General features: G+C 47.3%; 1 protein-coding gene across 4 annotated transcripts in view; it reads left to right on the top strand.

Annotated features, from left to right (window-relative positions):
* The window catches only part of COL22A1 (collagen type XXII alpha 1 chain), a 316,497-nt gene that overhangs the window by 130,729 nt on the left and 168,575 nt on the right, over window positions 1–17,193 (top strand). For all 4 annotated transcript variants that reach the window (XM_090040702.1, XM_090040701.1, XM_090040704.1 and 1 more), the window contains 7 exons: window positions 4,580–4,703; window positions 6,452–6,727; window positions 7,527–7,607; window positions 8,308–8,421; window positions 9,262–9,306; window positions 14,096–14,149; window positions 15,428–15,466. In XM_090040702.1, coding sequence (XP_089896828.1) covers window positions 4,580–4,703; window positions 6,452–6,727; window positions 7,527–7,607; window positions 8,308–8,421; window positions 9,262–9,306; window positions 14,096–14,149; window positions 15,428–15,466 — 733 coding nt within the window. The remainder of the gene's footprint in view (window positions 1–4,579; window positions 4,704–6,451; window positions 6,728–7,526; window positions 7,608–8,307; window positions 8,422–9,261; window positions 9,307–14,095; window positions 14,150–15,427; window positions 15,467–17,193) is intronic.

Below are 17,193 nucleotides of genomic sequence, written 5' to 3'. Positions count from 1 at the left end.
TCGGGCATCCTGCAAAGCAGGGTTTCAGCTGCTCTGTAGGGTAGCTCGGCAGCTCATTTCAGCCTTGGGTGAAAGCAGGGAAATAAAACATTGCTTGGGACAGCACTCACAGGCCTTGAAGTCCCATCTACGTAACCGAGCCGTTAGATGGATGTCGGTGCTTTAAAAAGGGAATCACATGAAAGCTCCAAAAGACAGCACTCGTTGTTTATGAGGCGATGCATCTCCCCAAAAGGTGCAGAGGCGGAAGATGCCAGCCACAGTTTTGTCACATCTTCCGAGCATCCGGAGAGGCTTTTTTTTTTTTTTAAATGTTGGCACTTCCAGCCCATTCTTCAGGTCCTTAAGAAAAAAGAAGTGGAGGGGAAGTTAGATTCATTAATACATACAATTAAAGAGCTTCTTTCTTTTTTTTTTTTACATGTTATTTATTAATTCATCCAACTTTAATATTTAAAGATGCATCCAGTGCCCTAGACTATACCTAAAGACAGCTATCTAACTTCCATTAGCAGAGCTCCTATCACCCAAGTCAGTGTCTGCAAACAAGTGGGCATCTCTACACATGCAGATCAACGTGCAGCAATAAACTCAACGCTTATCTTGCTAGAGCTTATTGCTTCCCGGGCGCCTCGTTTCCACGCGCGTCCAGGATTGCAGCATGATGAGCCGAGTCAGAGCAGCCTCGGCTGGCCGGGGCTCCGGGGGTCGGCCTGCCAGCCCCAGGGCTGCTCCTCCTTGGCTGGACATGCTGCAGAAGAGCTGGCTGGGGCACAAGGGTGCTCCAATGTGGGGTTAGCCAGCAGGCAGCCCCTGTGCTGAAGCTGTACCCCTGCCAGCCCCTCCAGCATCTCCATGAGTGCTGCTGCAGAGTAACAAACTCCACATCCGGATAATGCTTGTATTTACACGTACTGTCCCGCTGCAGAGTTTCTTATTTGACTCCAGCCTAACAGCCCTGTGCGTGTAGACGCCAAGACATTTACTGCGGAGGTAATTAGTCAACTGTGCAGTAAATGTCTCATGCAGACATGCCCGGTCTCACGCTGTTTATTTCTCTTCCTTTCAGATTGGCAGCACCTTATGGGTTCTTTGGGCTGCTTCCCAGCATAACAGCCCAGCTATCCACTAAAATCAGCCCAATGCCTTGTGCACCTCTCCTGCTTGCCTTACCTGAAGTGATGTGGGCTTCAAAGGAAACTCATAAAGAGCAGCCCCTTGTCTGTCTGTTCAAGCCGAGGGATGGGAATGGGGCTAATGCTTGCATGAAGCAGACAAAAGATGGGGGGAATTTCTTGATGTCTCCAACTGGTGGAGGGTTCAGCAGCTGCTGTGCACTGAGTTGGGGGACTCATCCCTAGCAGACAGGTACTCAAGGGGCAGTGTCGACAGTCTTAGCAGAGAGACCAGAAGTGGAACTGTCCAGCCATGAGTGCAGGTGCTTGAGCCCTGCTTCAACCACGCACTTAAGTGGATGGTAGACTGCAAGCACACGTTTGAAACTCTCGCTTAAGTCTCATTGACTTCAATGGGATCCAGGCCCATGACTTAGGATGCAACACCCGTGTCAGCGTGTTGCTGAACTGAGACCCTGTTGGGGCTGTTTGGGAGGTGAGCACATTGCTCTTGACATTGCTGGGGTGCTATGACCCCGGCACCCGTTCCTGCCCAGGGCCGGGGGTCGGACCTGATGATCTGTTTAGGTCCCTTCTGCCCCAAGCACGACAATACTACGATTGCTGCATCCCTCCACTAGATAAGTCTAGAAAGTGTCACCTGTCTCCATGGCGATTACCTTGATACCTTTTGCCAGCATTCAGTGGCTTATTGATTGGCTTTTAAGTGAGAGCTTCTAACAGGGTGGAGGAAATACCACCAGACAAAGTAAGTAATGCAGATCTGCTGTGTATCCAAGGGGCAATCTCAAAGCAGGGGGAGATGAAAAGCTGCTTGGGTTAACACTAGCTGAGCTAACCGGCTTCCAGATGTGATTCCAGCGAGCTGGAGCATAGCGGGCAGCAGTCTGAAAATGAGTGAGAGGCACCAGGCGATGCTCAGGGCTCGCGGTGGGGACACAGGGAAATTGGGAATAAAAGAGCATTAGGAATAGGAGCTCAACAGAGAAGGTCTGGGGACGAGACACCACGAGCAGGTGCGAAGGCAGGAAAAAAACTCTCGGACAAAAGATTGAGGGGCACTAAGGCCTGATGATGTCTGTTTGACAAGAGAGGAAGGCAGCCTGGCACGAAGGGGAGCGAGCGAGAGGGAATGCAGCACAATTGGTGCTGGCTGCAGGGATTTTTGCCGTGCCAGCGCTCTTGCAAGAGTGAGGGGTTGTGGCTACTAGGTGGCTGATGTTCTTTCATGGCGTTGGAGACCGCGTGGTCTGCGGCATTTCATTGGGAAAGTTTTTTGGAGACGCGAGGTCAGTTCAGTCTGCCAGTGATTTAAAGGGCTGCCATTCTTCTGTGGACAACTCGTACCAAACGTATGTGCAAAGCCAGCACTGCTCTGCAGGAAGTTCACACTAACGTGTGTCAAAGGTAGGCAAGGCCTGGCTTAGTGTCCCACCGGGGGACCAATGAAATGGCCTTGGCTGTCCCCTTCCAGACATCCCTTGGCCTGCTCCGGGGGCTTTCTTTGACTTTACAGTTTCATACCAGCTCCCTTCTCTGTTGCAGCCCTGGCATGACAAAGGCCTTCAGTGAGGCTACAATTTGATGGTGTGAAACACCAGGGTGGGGGCTCCAGCTTGGAGGGGAGGAGCAGTCTGGCTCTTTTGTGCACTAAGAGAGAGGTGGGATGCTGGGAATCAGGACAATGGGGGGAGACAACTGCCTGAGTCGTTAGCAGCAGGACCTGAGTCTCTCTAGCTGAAGGCTACTGTGGCAAGCTGGTTTGATCTCTCAGCCTGGCCTGGGTTTCAGAGGTGCCGAGTCCCAGCAGCTTCCATTGGAAGCTCAGGGGTGCGAGTGTGTTAGGAGACCCGGCAACAATGGATTTAAATCCTTGTGATATCTGTTCCGGTATCTTGAAGCCATGAAATGCACAGTGCAGACTCATGATAGTTGAATTGGTTTACAAGCAGTCCTCGGACTTATGACACAATTGGTTCCTGAAAACCACGTCTTAAGTCGAAACGCTGTAACTCGGAACTGGTTTTCCCATAGGAGCAATGTTATAAATGGGGGATTGGTTCTGGGACCAAAGCCCGATACCCTATTTTCACCAAAAATATCCCAGAATTTTGTACTCTTATCAATTATAGATGAGTAACATAGCTTCATAATGCATTTATCTTGTAAATAGCAATCATATTGATTTGGAAGGACTTCTTTGAGGTGACTTTGCTGGACTTTTTGGAGGACTCTTGGTTGGAGTTTTTGAATGGTGCTTGGCTGAAGTCTTCTTGGGAGTCTTGGCTCCAGGTTTTTCTGGAGTCTCGTCTGCTTTCTTAAAGAAAGTGCCCAAGGAAGTTTGGACAGATGTCCTCCAGGGAGATGGGTGACGCGGCCAACTTGTCCGCTGGCATGTCGTGGCATGGGATCAAGTGTCGTAAAGTCCAAACTGATGTCAGAAAGTCAAAACAGGGCGTTGATTTGCGAACACTGTAAGTGCCGTTTGTTGTAACTGGAAACGCCGTACATCTAGGACTGCCTGTCCATGAAATGAAAATGGCTTTGCATAGTTGCTGTTCAGTCATTGCTGAGGTGTGCAAAGAATCTGAGGTTTTGTTTTAAACCCTTGCGCCCCGCTTTTTTTCAGAAGCAGCCTCTAGTTTTCAGTGCCTCCGAGTTTGCAGACCCGGCTCCTGCTCTGACCTTGCAAGTGTCAGCACAGGCGTGGACGCCGTCATCTGGAAAGCAATGAAAACAGCTTTCCTCAACATTGTGCTATTAAGCACTGATGGGTGCCAAAGCGTCCCTTGGGTAGCCACAAGCGGCGACATATATGTAGTAGGAAGGTCGACTCAGTCAGGCCGCTCTTCTTTGTTGTTGCAAGCCTGGGCACTGACTGGTGGCAATGAAGGAAACACCAAGCAAATCCCTACCAAACGTTTGGGCAGTGTGTGTGCTTTCAGAAAGCTTATCAGTCTCATCAGCAAGAGAAGGGTATCTGCTCCCCAGGAGGCAATGCCTGTCTCATCTGGATGCAGGTACATTTAAGATCCTTCCTGGCTGCTGCAGGGATGTGCCAGGTTGGCCTGCCTGCTTTTGGATGCTGCCAGAGCGGGGCAAGCACGCAGTGTGCCTTGCCGGGCGGCGAGGCGTACTCCAGGAACGGGTGCATCCCAGCCTGTTGGCATGGGGCCATCTGCAAAATCTGGGAGTTTTGTGCTTAGGAGGAGGATGGCAAATGAATGATTTGTTTTCACCGAAGGAATGGGGAAGGACTCCTCAAGGATGGGGTTGGCATGAGCTGCTGGATGGAGCATCACACGTCTGCCCATGTCCGCGTGACCAGATAAAGCAGACTTTACAGTGATGCCATTCAAAAAACCCTGCTAGGACATGCAGAGCTTTTTTGCTGGAGTCTCAGCTCTGTGTTGTTAAGCCTTTTCTCTTCCCCTGTCTCCCAGGGATGTCTTCCCACAAGGCCTACCTGATGAATATGCCTTTGTAACGACCTTCAAGTTCCGGAAAGCTTCCCGGAGAGAGGACTGGTATATTTGGCAGATTATCGACAAATACGGGATACCTCAGGTACAGGACTCTTTCCAGCAGTTCAGCGAAGACGTGTTGGACAAGCCAGAATGGTTGCTCTTCAGAAAGGATTAATAACAATCCCCTTGGGTTGCCCATTGTTCAGGTCACTGCAGTGCACTTTGAATTGGAAACAGCCCCTGGCTTACATTGGCCCACGGTGGTTATCTGTCTGCAGGGAGGTGTGCCAGGCTAGCAGACTTTCTGAGAACAAGTCCCCATTCCTAAAAAAACTTTGCATGTGAACTTCAAATTTTGAAGTTTTTCAGTCAGTGCCATTTAAGAAAAGTTACTGCTTGTGCTGAATGGGGGAAGGTGGTCTCTGTAATTACAGCACAGGACTAGCACTCAGGACAGGTGGCTTCCACCCCTGGCTCTGCCCTACGCTTCTTGCTTGATCTTGGGTATGTCAAGCAGTGTTTCTCTGCCTCCACTTTGCTATTTATGAAGTGGGAATAGCAATGCTTGCTTTTCCAACCTGGGTTTTTTGAAAGGTAATTCACTGATACCTGAAGCACTTTGAGATCCTCAGAGAGAAGGCATGATAGCCTTATCTGTTCCTGTGTAGGATTTTTACCACTGGGTCACAGGAATTGTTTTTGCCCAGCATATGCACATTGTTTTCTCAGGATAAAATAACTCGCGAGTCCATTTTCTGTTGGGCTGAGCTGAAAAATCAAGCCTGTTACATCTGGAAAGCAAAAAACAGCAGAGAACATGAGCATTATTTTCAAAAGCGCTGCAGTACTATTCCCAGAAGTCACTGCAGGCGCTTAGGAGCTCAGGCCTCATTCAAAGTCGGTAAGACTCAAACTCCCATAGATATATGGGCCCGATCAGGCTGGCGTGGTACATGCTTCCATTGAAGCTTCAACCCACTTAAAAAAATAGGTGCCTTTTCCTAGGTAGGTGATTGAAGGATATGGGGGGTGGACAGCTGGCCTCCTGGGGCAGCAAATGAGAGAGATATGCCTGTCCTCCAAATGCCAGTCCTGAGCACCTCGGTGCTAAGATGCTTACCACTAAATGATTGGAAACTTCAAGCAGGGGTGGTGTTTGAACGCCTTTTTAACCCCAGGACCAGATGCCTGACTTGGGACAGCCCATTAGATGCCTCCTTCTGTTCCACCTAGGTTCTGGTTTGTCACGTGGGTTTACCAATTTGGATGCCTGTTTTCAAAAGGGATTGAGGGTCCTAAATTACTGAGATGCTTCTGAAAAGGTTCACCCATATCTGCTTGCTCCTCAGTCCCACAGTTTGCTCTGCACGCTGCTTATTCCACCCTCCAAAGGCAGATCGAAATCTATGGTGGTTGGGTCTTAGCAATGGAGGGAACGAGATCAGGTGGCGATTACAATGAACCAGCAGAGTTCACATTTGGTGGGTGATGAGGGTAAAGCAGAGGGTTAAACTGGACTTTTTCTCTCTTGCTTGAAAACATCATTGGTTTGATCCCAGGCACTCGGTGCTCCGGGCTTTTTGTTACTCTTGGTGACTTATTCCAGGTGCCATCTAATGGCTTTCAGCCTTTCTGTATCCCTCTGCTTTGTCCTTCCTTGGTCTCATTTAATATCTCATCTGAACGTATATCCCCCAGCCCCCTGCTTGTATCTCTGTCCTTCCTCCTCTACTGTCATTAACTGAATGACTCCATCAATCCCTTTGGGATATGGCGTAGATGAAAGGACGACTGTTGAAAGAAGAAAGTTTTGTTGGTATGTGCAGGGCTCTTTCTGTTGGCTCTCAGGTTTCTATCCGGCTGGACGGGGACAACAAAGCTGTGGAGTACAGTGCCATCGGGCTGACCAAGGATGCCGTGAGAGTGGTCTTTCGAAGCGCCCGAGTCAGCGACCTGTTTGACCGCAACTGGCATAAGATCGCCTTCAGCATCCAGTCCAAGAGCGTCTCCCTCTACATAGACTGCAAGCTGGTACAGACGCTCCCTATTGAAGACAGAGAAAATATCGACATTCAGGGAAGGACTGTGATTGGCAAACGGCTTTATGACAGCATACCCATCGACGTAAGTCCTGAGTAAGCAGATTGAGACCTGGGGACGCGGCTCTCTGGCCAGCTGTAAAAGGCAGGGAGATGGGCTATGCCATTTCCTTATTCCATGCCACGTACTGAACCCCTGCCTAGGATGGGAATGACCCGTGTCCCATCCAGTGCTGGGTGGGGTTGAAGCATGTAGTAAGGTGTTAAAAACAGGAACTTCTTTTCATCCATCGGGACAGTTGTAGTTTGTCTTTGTCGAAGTCCAGTGCAAACTCACTGGTACTGATCACCCTGAAATGTCACCCGATCTATATAGTACCTGACTAGGATTGAAAAAAAAAAGGATTGGCTTCATCTGGCTTTATATGGCATTCATGTATAGTAGTTAGCAGTAGAAAATCCTATATATCATTGAGTTCATCCCTGGAAAGGCAGGGTATAGATCCCACTTTACAGGCTCTTGAATCTAATAGGTCTTAAATTAGTGCTATACTTGATCTTAGCTAAATGGTGTAGGTAGATATTCCTTATAGGAATTTGTCTGGGACAGAGAGGTTAACACACCTCTTCGCTCCTGTAAGCTGTTGTAAAGGACCTTTAATGTGTCTAGATCATCAAAATCTTATTAATTTGTACCTCTTATATCATGCCAACTTATTATTTGCTCATAGAGAGAGGAATAAGTAGTGGCTGTTGAATCCCTAGAGCCATTATGGATCTAGCCCCTTATTTTATTCCTATGCACTTCTTGTATCAGAGCACTAGGACAACTTATCATTAATAATTCACAGTCCTTGGGCCTATTGTTGTATTTTGTTTTCTAGTTTGATCTACAGCGCATGGTGATTTACTGTGATTCTCGACATGCTGAGTTGGAAACCTGCTGTGACATTCCCTCTGGACCAGTGAGCTGGGTTGTTTTTTTTCGGTGTTGCTCCTTTAACACACACGCAGTCTCCCTCTCTCTTAGTTGCATTCTTTCATTCCAATAAGGGGATGCGCCAGTGTAAGTTTATGATTTAATAATGACAGCAAATCAAATGGAAACTGTACCGGTCCCATAACATAGGGAAGGGTTCATCATAAATGAAGAAGAACAAAAAAGAGGAGAAAGAAGTATAAAAAATTGAAAGTCTCCTAGTCCCTGTCTATTCTCTGTAAAGCTGTCATGGGGAAACAGAAAACACTGAAGCGTCCAAGTGCTGAGTGCAGAATAAAAACTCAATATAAAAATATCCAACGTTTCCTACTGCCACTATAGGGGAAGAGCTAGAGCAGCAAAAGTTGCTAGTTAGTCTCAGTTCAGTTTCCCGTCGACAGATGTCTGCATTGCAAAAAAGAAAAAAGGTGGGGAAGTTTTCAGAGCTTCTTGCTGCTATAGCTGGTGTTTGGCTGAACAGGATTTCAGCATCAAATCAGGTACTGTTCAGTTAGTTAAAAAAAAATGGTAGTAGGAAAGACAGTAAAATTCTGTTGATCCTTTTGACACCCATGACACTCAGCTACTTGCCCAAATAAATGCCAGTTTGGCTTCTGAAAAGTGGGTAAAAGGCAAATGCAGTTTCTAAAGCAGACCTGATAATAACATGGGCTTTTTGGATTCAGTGCCAGGTGACGGTTATTACAGAGGCACCACCCCCTGAAGTCAAACCCACTGTTGGCAGTGAACAAATTGGTCACATAAAGACCCTCAACTGTTCTTGTCCTGCTGGAGAGAAGGTGCGTGTTGGGGCAGTCTCTGTTGGGAACATCTGCTGCTTTTTGGGTTGAATAGCATGGTCTGGCAGAGGAGGGGGTGCTGTCAAACGCTTGGTGCTTGATCTGCAGTGCCAGGCAGGATAAAAGTGTAGATTGATGGAGTCAAGTAAGAGTGGTCCAGTGATAAGAGCACTGGAAGTGTGCAGCCCCCTCTTCCACCACTAGCTACCTGTGTGGCACTGGGCAGTCTAGACCCTCTCTGTTCTGCATTTCCCCACTGGTGACATTGGGGTTATTATTCCCCTCTACCTCACAGGGGCATGAAGAGAATACATCTTTTACGGATTATATAAAACTCTGACACCTACTGATCAAAGCTAGGTGTTAATTGTTCATCAGCTGTGTGGTTGGGACAAAGAGCGGTCTCTTCGTCGGTGTTTATCGGCACTCTTATCCCTAATGTGGCTGCTGCATATCAATGCAGAAAATAAAGCTGCTGTTTTTACTACCCCATTGAAGTCTGGGTTTCAGAGAGCAGGGAGAGGGAAGGTTTTGGGGGCAAATGTCATCTGTGATGGGGAAAAAAAAAATCCCCTCGGATCCAGTGGAGCAGTGCTTGCTCATGTCAGCTCTGGCAAAAGGTGCCTTCAGGGGGTAAGCGCAGCTGCCATCTTTTTACTCCTGGCTGTTCTTGTATTAATGTGCCATTGCTCAAGCCTCAAGAGCATGTTGTTTCTAATGTATTGCCCCCTGAAATCAGTGGGGCTCTTTCCATGAAGCTTGACGGATGTTGGATTGGGTCACTCGGTGTTCTGACGTAATGAGACTTGCCGTCTCCTAAAGTCCTTCTTTTCTTCTTAGGGTGAGAGGGGTCCAGTTGGCCCCGAAGGTCCCCAAGGTCAAAAGGTCAGTACCTCGTTTTTCAATTTGTCTATTAACAAATAGCTGATGTGCTGGGTAATTCTGCACCACCTGATGAGTTTGATGACCAAAAGCTAATTGATGTCATGGCAAACTAGAGGCGGAGTCAGCTGAGTCTGGAATAGGGTACGGCAGAGTGTAGAAGCTAGAATGGGTCCTTTCACCCCATTACGGCATTCGCAGGGCGCATGCAGCACTACTAAAAGGCAGGTTTTTTGCACGTGAGTTTCCCACGTGACTGCTGTTACGTATGAGGTCTGGATGAGGCTTTTCCAGGAACGCTCTGCAGTATCTGCAATGCACCTCGGGCGATGTTATTACCGTTAGTCACGTTCCATGAACTTTATGAGAACGGGGTTAGGGAAATGGAGCCCTGTAATCTATTTTCCTTGGCAAGACCATTTGAGTCATCGTAGGATGTTAAATTTAGGCCACACTTCTAGCAAAGAGTTCCTCTTAAAATGCACACAGCACCTCAAGTCCTTCTGTTCTTTAGCTTTGCAATGTGAGCTGTACATTAGCTTGTACTCTACCTGGGCCTTTTCCCCACACAGCTTTCTGCAGAGCTCATCTCTGCTTTCTGCCGATGCTTCTAAATCTGACTCCGTTGGATGTCCCTTAGTCATGTGACTTTCAACGTTGCACCTTTGAATTATGATTCAGGCTGTGTGTAAACTTAATTTCCCTATTTGATTGCTAAGCCGAAGCACCGGAGGGAGGAAGACGTCAGAAATGACGGTTGAAGTGCAAATCTCTATTCATAAAAGAGAGCAGCAAGGCAACCATTTATGCTTTATGGCTTGAAAGATCCTGGCTTTTTGGAGACGCTTGCTGAAGCACCCTGAGAAAAATATTTCTGGGTTGTGCAAAGAAATGCCGCACGCTGGGGGTGGGGAAGGGTATATTTTCTGTTCGAGTAAATGGACATGGGCCTGTTAATTTTGAGCTGTGCTCGGTTAAGTTGGCAGCAAATTCCTCCCTTTGTTTCTTTGTGGCTATAAATAGCAGCTCCCTCTCTTAATGGGTGACAGTTTAAGTAATGATGGGCTATTTTGCAGCGTGCCAGAACCGTGTTGAATTGTTCCGAGAAGAGCACAAAAGCCGAACAGTGATTTAAAACACAAAGCTGGCATTGCTTTACCCGTCGGCAAGCTGTGTATGTTTGGGGGCACGCTGTCTACGCTGTGCAGTGCAGCCCAATGTGGAGATACCTGAGCTCAGTTGGGTACTAGCAGCGATGTGTAAAGAGGGTATTGCACAGCGTTACACATACCTTGCTTAACAGACTCTAACTAACCGCTAGTTCACTTCACCTCCCAAGTGACCAAAACAATGAGTCTGTGGATGAATGATTGCCTTGAAATGCTTTTGCACTGATGCGTGGAAAGCCATCACTTGGCTTTGATCTTCCACAACACGTACAAGCCAAGGCAGGTTGGTGTCACAGAGGTCCAGCGAGCCAAGTCCATGCCTGGTTGTGGCCTCGGTTTCAATCAAAGCTCTGCTGATGGCTTGGTTTGCAGAACGTGGCAAACCATTTGATCTCTCTGTGCGTCAGCTTCTCCTACTGCCAACCGGGGCAAAGCAGGCTTTGTCCTTGCCGGGAGGAAGACATGGATGCAGAGCCTTTAATGATGTCCATGTGCCATGAATGTTAAAAGCTTGACTTGCTACTGTCAGAGGTGTAGTGAGCAGTTTCTGTACCCTGGGCAGGATGGGGAAAGGGCTGTGGGTGGGGTGCCAAGCACCTGAGAGCAAGGGGGTTGGGGCGACAAGGTGGGACAAATGCTGTCTTACCTGCTGCTGCTGCCAGGGCTGGCTTGCTGCAGCTGGACCTGGGGCCAGACCGGGGGGGGGGGGGGGTCTCTATTTTCTTAACTTCTGGTTTCTGAACCTTTAGGGTGCACTTGAGTCGCATGTTAAAATTTTTCTCTGCAACGATGAGGATTAAACCGTGACTTTTTCAACAGCAGCACCACCTGAATCCAGGAGCTGGGGCACTAGAAACAAATGGGAAGGATCACAGGATCAGGAAAGCTGGCAGTACTGCAAGCAGGTGGGCAGAGCAGGGAAAGTCCAGCTCAGCCCCCCTTTCTAATGGCCAGAGAGGAGCTGGCCAGCTGCAGAGAGGGGGGAAGGTGCTCTGCAAAGGGGGAAGGATCTTGCTCTGTCCCCAGAATAGGAGGGAGCAGGGGAGGGGTTGGGACTGGATCACAGCGTGGGGCGGTGGCACATCTCTCCATGCAGTGTGCTGTCCAGCTGTGAGTGACTGGGGCCTAGGTTTGCCCTTCAGTACAAATATTCAGTCCTTACTGAAGTTGTCACAAGTGCGTATGGATGGACTAAAGGGCTCTTCGACATTGGTACTGAGGAAGACCCCACAGCTGTCAGGCTTGTGAGGTTGTCATGTGAACATGGCGTGCAACCGAGCAAAAATCCAGTGTAGGAAGATAATAAGCTCCTGTAGTTCTCCAATTTAAATCTCGTAACCCAGGGCAAGACAGAAGGGCTCCCTGTGATTAGAGAAAAGGAAAATGCCCTCGCAGGCAAGTTTTTCTGCCGCAGTCCTCTCTCTCTGCTGTCAAGCTGAGGGTAATACCGTGTGACACACCAGACATGCTTTGGAAGGAGATGCAGCAAAAATGGTGCTGCAAAAACTGGAGCCAGAAATAGATTCGGAAGAAAGAGTGTGAACATGGAAACCGAGCCATAGCATTCATTTGCTACAGAGTAAAATGGACAATATAGCCTTTCTTTGCACAGCTTGTTTTGCACACCTGGTCAGAAGCAGCCTTGGCTACAGCATCGGGTTTGTCATCAGGAGGCCTCAGCTCTTCCAATAATTTGCTTTATGGCCTTATGGCCAAGGTCATTTTTATGTTCTGCAGCTTACTCTCTTGCCTGTATTGCAGATCTGCTGTGGCCTACCAGCCTTTGTACAGCATGTGTGCGCAGTGTCACGGTGCTAAAGAAAGGATGCCGATCAGAAGTGCTGGAGAAATGATAAATATAATTATTGTCATCCCCAAAAGGGAAAGGAGCTGTGTTTTATTGTAAGCACAACCTGGCAGAGACAGTGTTTTGACCCCTTTTGTGCAGTCAGTTAATTTACCTGCGCTTCCGGCTTGAATTTCTTTGGCAACAAGCTGTCACGATGCCCTTCTTGTTCATTCTGGGAGTGTCTTTTTCTTCTGTAACAATAATCAGATTAAACAGCGAAACTATCAGCTGGTCTCTGTGGCCTTACAAAGATTGTCTCCATCAAAAAGCAGTGCCTGCTCCTGTCAAGGGGCTCAGCAAGCAGTGGCAGCTCAAAACACCGTGGTTACAAGTGTTGACAAGAACAAATTGAATTTACCATCATGAATTCATGAGTAAGCCGTGCTCGGAGGGAATCTGTGTTTAATGTGGGAGCATCTGCAACACTGCATTGCTTTTCGCGTGGCGGCCACTTTGTGCTGGACACTGTATGCACACATAGAGCAAGGACATGGCCCCTACCCTGAGGAGTTGTTAATCTGAGTAGGAGATAACAAATGTATACAGGCATCTGGGTGGTATAAGGAAGCAATGAGGCTCATTGATCAGTATGATAGGCAGGGATCTCAGCACAGCAGCTCTAGGCTGCTTTCTGCAAGGATATATACTAGGTGGAAGATGCATGGATGGGATGCAGTCCTCTCCACCAGCCCCTTACTGGTATAAGATCTTCAAAGAAAGTGCTGGAAATCAGCAGGGGTGAGAGTAGGCTTAAAATTGCTTTGCGTTGTACAGAGGCTGAATCAGCCCCTGCCCAGTAGGGATGGGATAAAAGTTCAGAAAGGTCATTAGGCAATCAGGACTAGTAGTAGAGATGTTATCTTTTATTAGACCAACAAGATTTTTGCAAAATCTTCTTTAATTGCAAGCTTTTGGGCACAAACACCCTTCATCAGGCATTGGAGAAGAGATTATAAAAGTTATCCTGGGTGAAATCATATTTCACAGGATTTCACAGAGGAGTCAATAGATGGAAAACTCCACTTGGCAATCAGTTCATAGCTGGTATGAAGCCTCTCAGCTCCTGTGAGGCTCTGTGATGATGCCAATTATCATTTGCATTATGTAAAGCAAAAACCCACCCTCTGCATTATGTAAATTATCTATGCATTATACATGATATAAAGGTCATTATAGCCCTTTCCCCCTCACCTAACCCCTATGTACACCAACTGCAGATCCAGAATTGGTAGAGACTTTTTTTTGTTGCATGGAAACATTTTTCATCAGCTTTAATTAAAATATTCCTTTAAAAAAAAAAATGAAGAAAAAAACTAGAAAAAATAAACTATTTTTTTTCTTTGTGGTGTACTATTCTTTTCTTTGTCTGGTTTTTGCTTTCCTTGGTCCACATTGGAAAGCTCTCTTCTCCTTGACAAAGTTTCTTCAAAGCTTCTCTGTGTCTTTAAAAATCAAGAACGGTGCCTAAAATATACCCATGTTCCAATTTAAGTTAAATAAAGCAATATCCACATGGTCCTTCTGACTGCAGTAGCACCCTTTGTTGCTAACTGCAGGTTGAGGGGTCAGGAGGTGTATGCTTCAGTATTTCTAGACAGTCTGTGTATCACAGCAATAAACACATTTTTTTATTTAACTGAAACATTTAGCACAGAGACCGTAACATGTGACAACTCTGAAGTTGTCGGCTGTTGACAAGAAATGTGGGTGCATTTTCCATCAAAGGAATGTGCTTTTGGTGTTGTCGTGCCAACACTGTTTCCCTCTTTTCAAGGGAGAAAGTGGCAGCCGAGGGCTTCCTGGCCAAAAAGGAGAAAAAGGAGAGTTGGTAAGTACAGGAGTATTAGAGGCTGGATGGCTCTACATTAGACAGTGTGAGATGGTATATTAAGCTTAGCATCTGCTTTACAATTTTGTGCGCTTTGTGGATCCATGCTGGGCCTCTGGCTGGGGCTAAATTTCACTTTTGCATTGTTCAGCTGATGCAGTTGTCTGTGGGTTATGATTCACTGCCTCCACATCATAGCTGACCCCCTACTGGTTTTTAATTAGTATGTGTGAATCACCTTGTTGACTGCTGAATGCAGTTAAGCATCCACCTGGGAGGTTTTAGTGAGGGTCACACGCAAGGGGAAGGGAGATAGTCCTTCTTGGCTATGCACCTACAGGTGAGACTGAGATCAAGTGACATTTGGTCAGTTGTTCCTTCTTAAAAAAAAGAAAAAACTTCTATTATCCGACAGGCAAAGGAAACTGGGTTTATAATAGGAATTTATAAGTAAGGCTGAGGGCACTTTTGCTTTTGGAGTGTATGTCAGATGTCCCAAATATCAGTGGACGGGTGCAGTAGCAAACCCTGGCTGAGATGTGTGCAGACATGTCCAGCCGACCCACTCCCTTAAGTGTACTTTAATGCCAAAATCACACCAGTGAGGACCAGCGGGTGGGACATGGTGAGAAACCTTTGGCTGGGCCTTGCTGGGCACCATGGTTTAGACCTGCCCAGGGAAACCATATGTGGCATAAAGGGAAGCTGGGGTTTGGTGGTTGGACAGAGGGAGCTAGGGATCAGGGCCCTCCCCTGCAATTTTGCTTTAATCTGCTAATCTGCTTTAAAGCCACTTGACCTCTCTGCCCTTGGATAGGTGCAGTGCTACTGAGCGGTGTAACAAGTTTGAACTGAACTCAAATACTGTCATGCTGAAAGTATGTGAGCCAGCTGCTAAAGTAGCCACCTGGTTTTGTTCCTGGAGTCCTGTTTTCTTGTGTCACATAAATTGCTCTGGGAAGGAGGGTTTATTTCTCTCTCTTTATTTTTTTTGTTAATCAGGCACAGATCCTCCCAGTGAATCCACAGGAATAGACCTTTCCCCTTATAGGGACCAATACCTTGGGTTATAACCTCTTGAAAGCAGTGTCATTGTTTTATGTACTCCAACCTGGAAAGGACCATGTGAGCATCGATAGCCTCATCATGCCATAAAAATTTTCTCCTGATTTTTTTTTAGATTAATTAATTAATGTTCCTAATATGCTTTGAGATCCTTGAAGAAAGAGGTGAAAAATAACACTGTTATGTATTGACCATTTCCCCTCTCATTTCTAGGCCAGAGAAGCATATGGAGGAGGAGAAAAAGGAGAAAAGGTAGGTTCCTTTCTCTGGGGGAAAATGCATTCAAAGGATATCAGCAGTGACAAAAGAAATAAGGGGTGAAGCATGTATTCTGCAAATGTAGATGTGAGTTTCTGTGCCTAATGGTAGCTAAAGGGCTAATGTAAAATAAGGCTTGCGCATGCTGAGGCATCATATTGGAGAGGAAGGTTTTAATAGTCGCTGTCTGTACCTGTGCGACAATCGGTTCACCTTATTACCGGAGTGACACTGACAAATTGGAGAGAAGAACAGAAGAGATTGATGGGGACAAAAGGGTTGCCTGGTGTGGAAAGATTTAAAGTAGGTGATTGAGGGACAGCTCTGGGGGGACATGAAGTGACTACAAATGTTTCTGAAGACAATGATCACCAGTGGAAAAGCTGAATTTATTAAATAGGGCAGTAGCAGGGCATCATTGGGGTAAATTAAAATTAATGGCAGGAAGGGGCCTGAAATTGAGAAATAACAGCCTGCGTGACCTTTTCTCCAGGGAAATGCCCCTGCTTGGTATGTATAACGTGAGACTGGATAATGAAACAATGAATGTACTGCAGGGAAGAAGAACCCTGCACCGGCAGAGAGAGCAAGCTCATGATTATTGGGCCTTCCAGTCCCCCCTTGCAGGGGTTATCACTGTTAATTTGATACATCAGTAGTGCATTGCCCGGGTTTTAAAGGAAGGTTGCTTATGATAAAATTTGGTACTGAGCCAGTCCACAGTTGTGGGACAGATACAAGATGTGTCTGTATTTCTGTACCTGTGGCATTCTCGCCAGCAGGCAGAGTTTGCCTTGCAATAGGCACTAAAATGATTTCCAGCCTGACGTCAGCCCATGTCAACGTGTGGTCTGGGTCAGACAGCCGCTATTCAAGACATTTGTGCTGGAACAGAAATAAGTGACCTTTTCATTGGGCTTGATCTGTGCCGCACAGATCCGAGTGGCAGGAAGCATCACCTCGTGCCTTTGTCCCTTTGGCGGGGGGAAATGGCGAGTCTGCAAGTTCTTGATTGAAAACCCTATTGCTACTTTTGAGCAGCAACTCTGCGAGATGCAGAGCAGCCAAGCACCATCGTGAGTTGCTGCAAAATAACACGCACCTCGTCATCGATGAGTTTGTGAGCCACCTGCTGTTTGTTTAGCGTGCTCATTGGTGGAGATAGCGTGGGTTCGTGTCAGCGGCAGAGGGGTTTCCCTCTGGCCAGTGGAGAATGTGTTCCCCCTCAACGGTATTTTGGTATAGCTCAGGGTGGGCAAAAAATGGCCTGGGGACCAGATCCAGCCCACCAGGCCATTCTACCTGGCCCGTGGGGCCCCTATATCATTTAGAAAATTCAATATTTATTTGCTTCTGGCTGCCTGTCAAGGTTGACAGGAGCCAGGGTCATTAGGACCCAGGGGAAGCTGGCAGCAGGACCCAGCATCAAGGCCCCCCATCCCCTGCTTCCCTGCACTGGAGAGGGAAATGTGGCCCTCAACGGCTTGCCAAAACTTGGTAAGTGGCCCTCTGCCCAAAATAATTGCCTGCCCCTAGTGTAGCGGGTGGTGGTGGTATTTCTGCTGAAGAGGGCTGATCTCCCTGGGAGCAGGTCCAAGGAGGTGGCATTGCTGATTTGAACTGTGGAGGTGTTGAGCGCTTGGGCTGTTCATCATCAGCTGTCTCGAAGGTCTGCACCTGGTGGGAGCAGAAGGAGAGGAACGGTGTGTGCATGTGTCAGG

The sequence above is a fragment of the Crocodylus siamensis genome, chromosome 3, assembly GCF_052110815.1.
Source record: "Crocodylus siamensis isolate JL-2025a chromosome 3, ASM5211081v1, whole genome shotgun sequence".
In the NCBI taxonomy this organism is placed as follows: Eukaryota; Metazoa; Chordata; order Crocodylia; family Crocodylidae; genus Crocodylus; species Crocodylus siamensis.
Note: the sequence above shows the minus strand (reverse complement) of the source record. Positions and strands in the feature narration are given on the sequence as shown.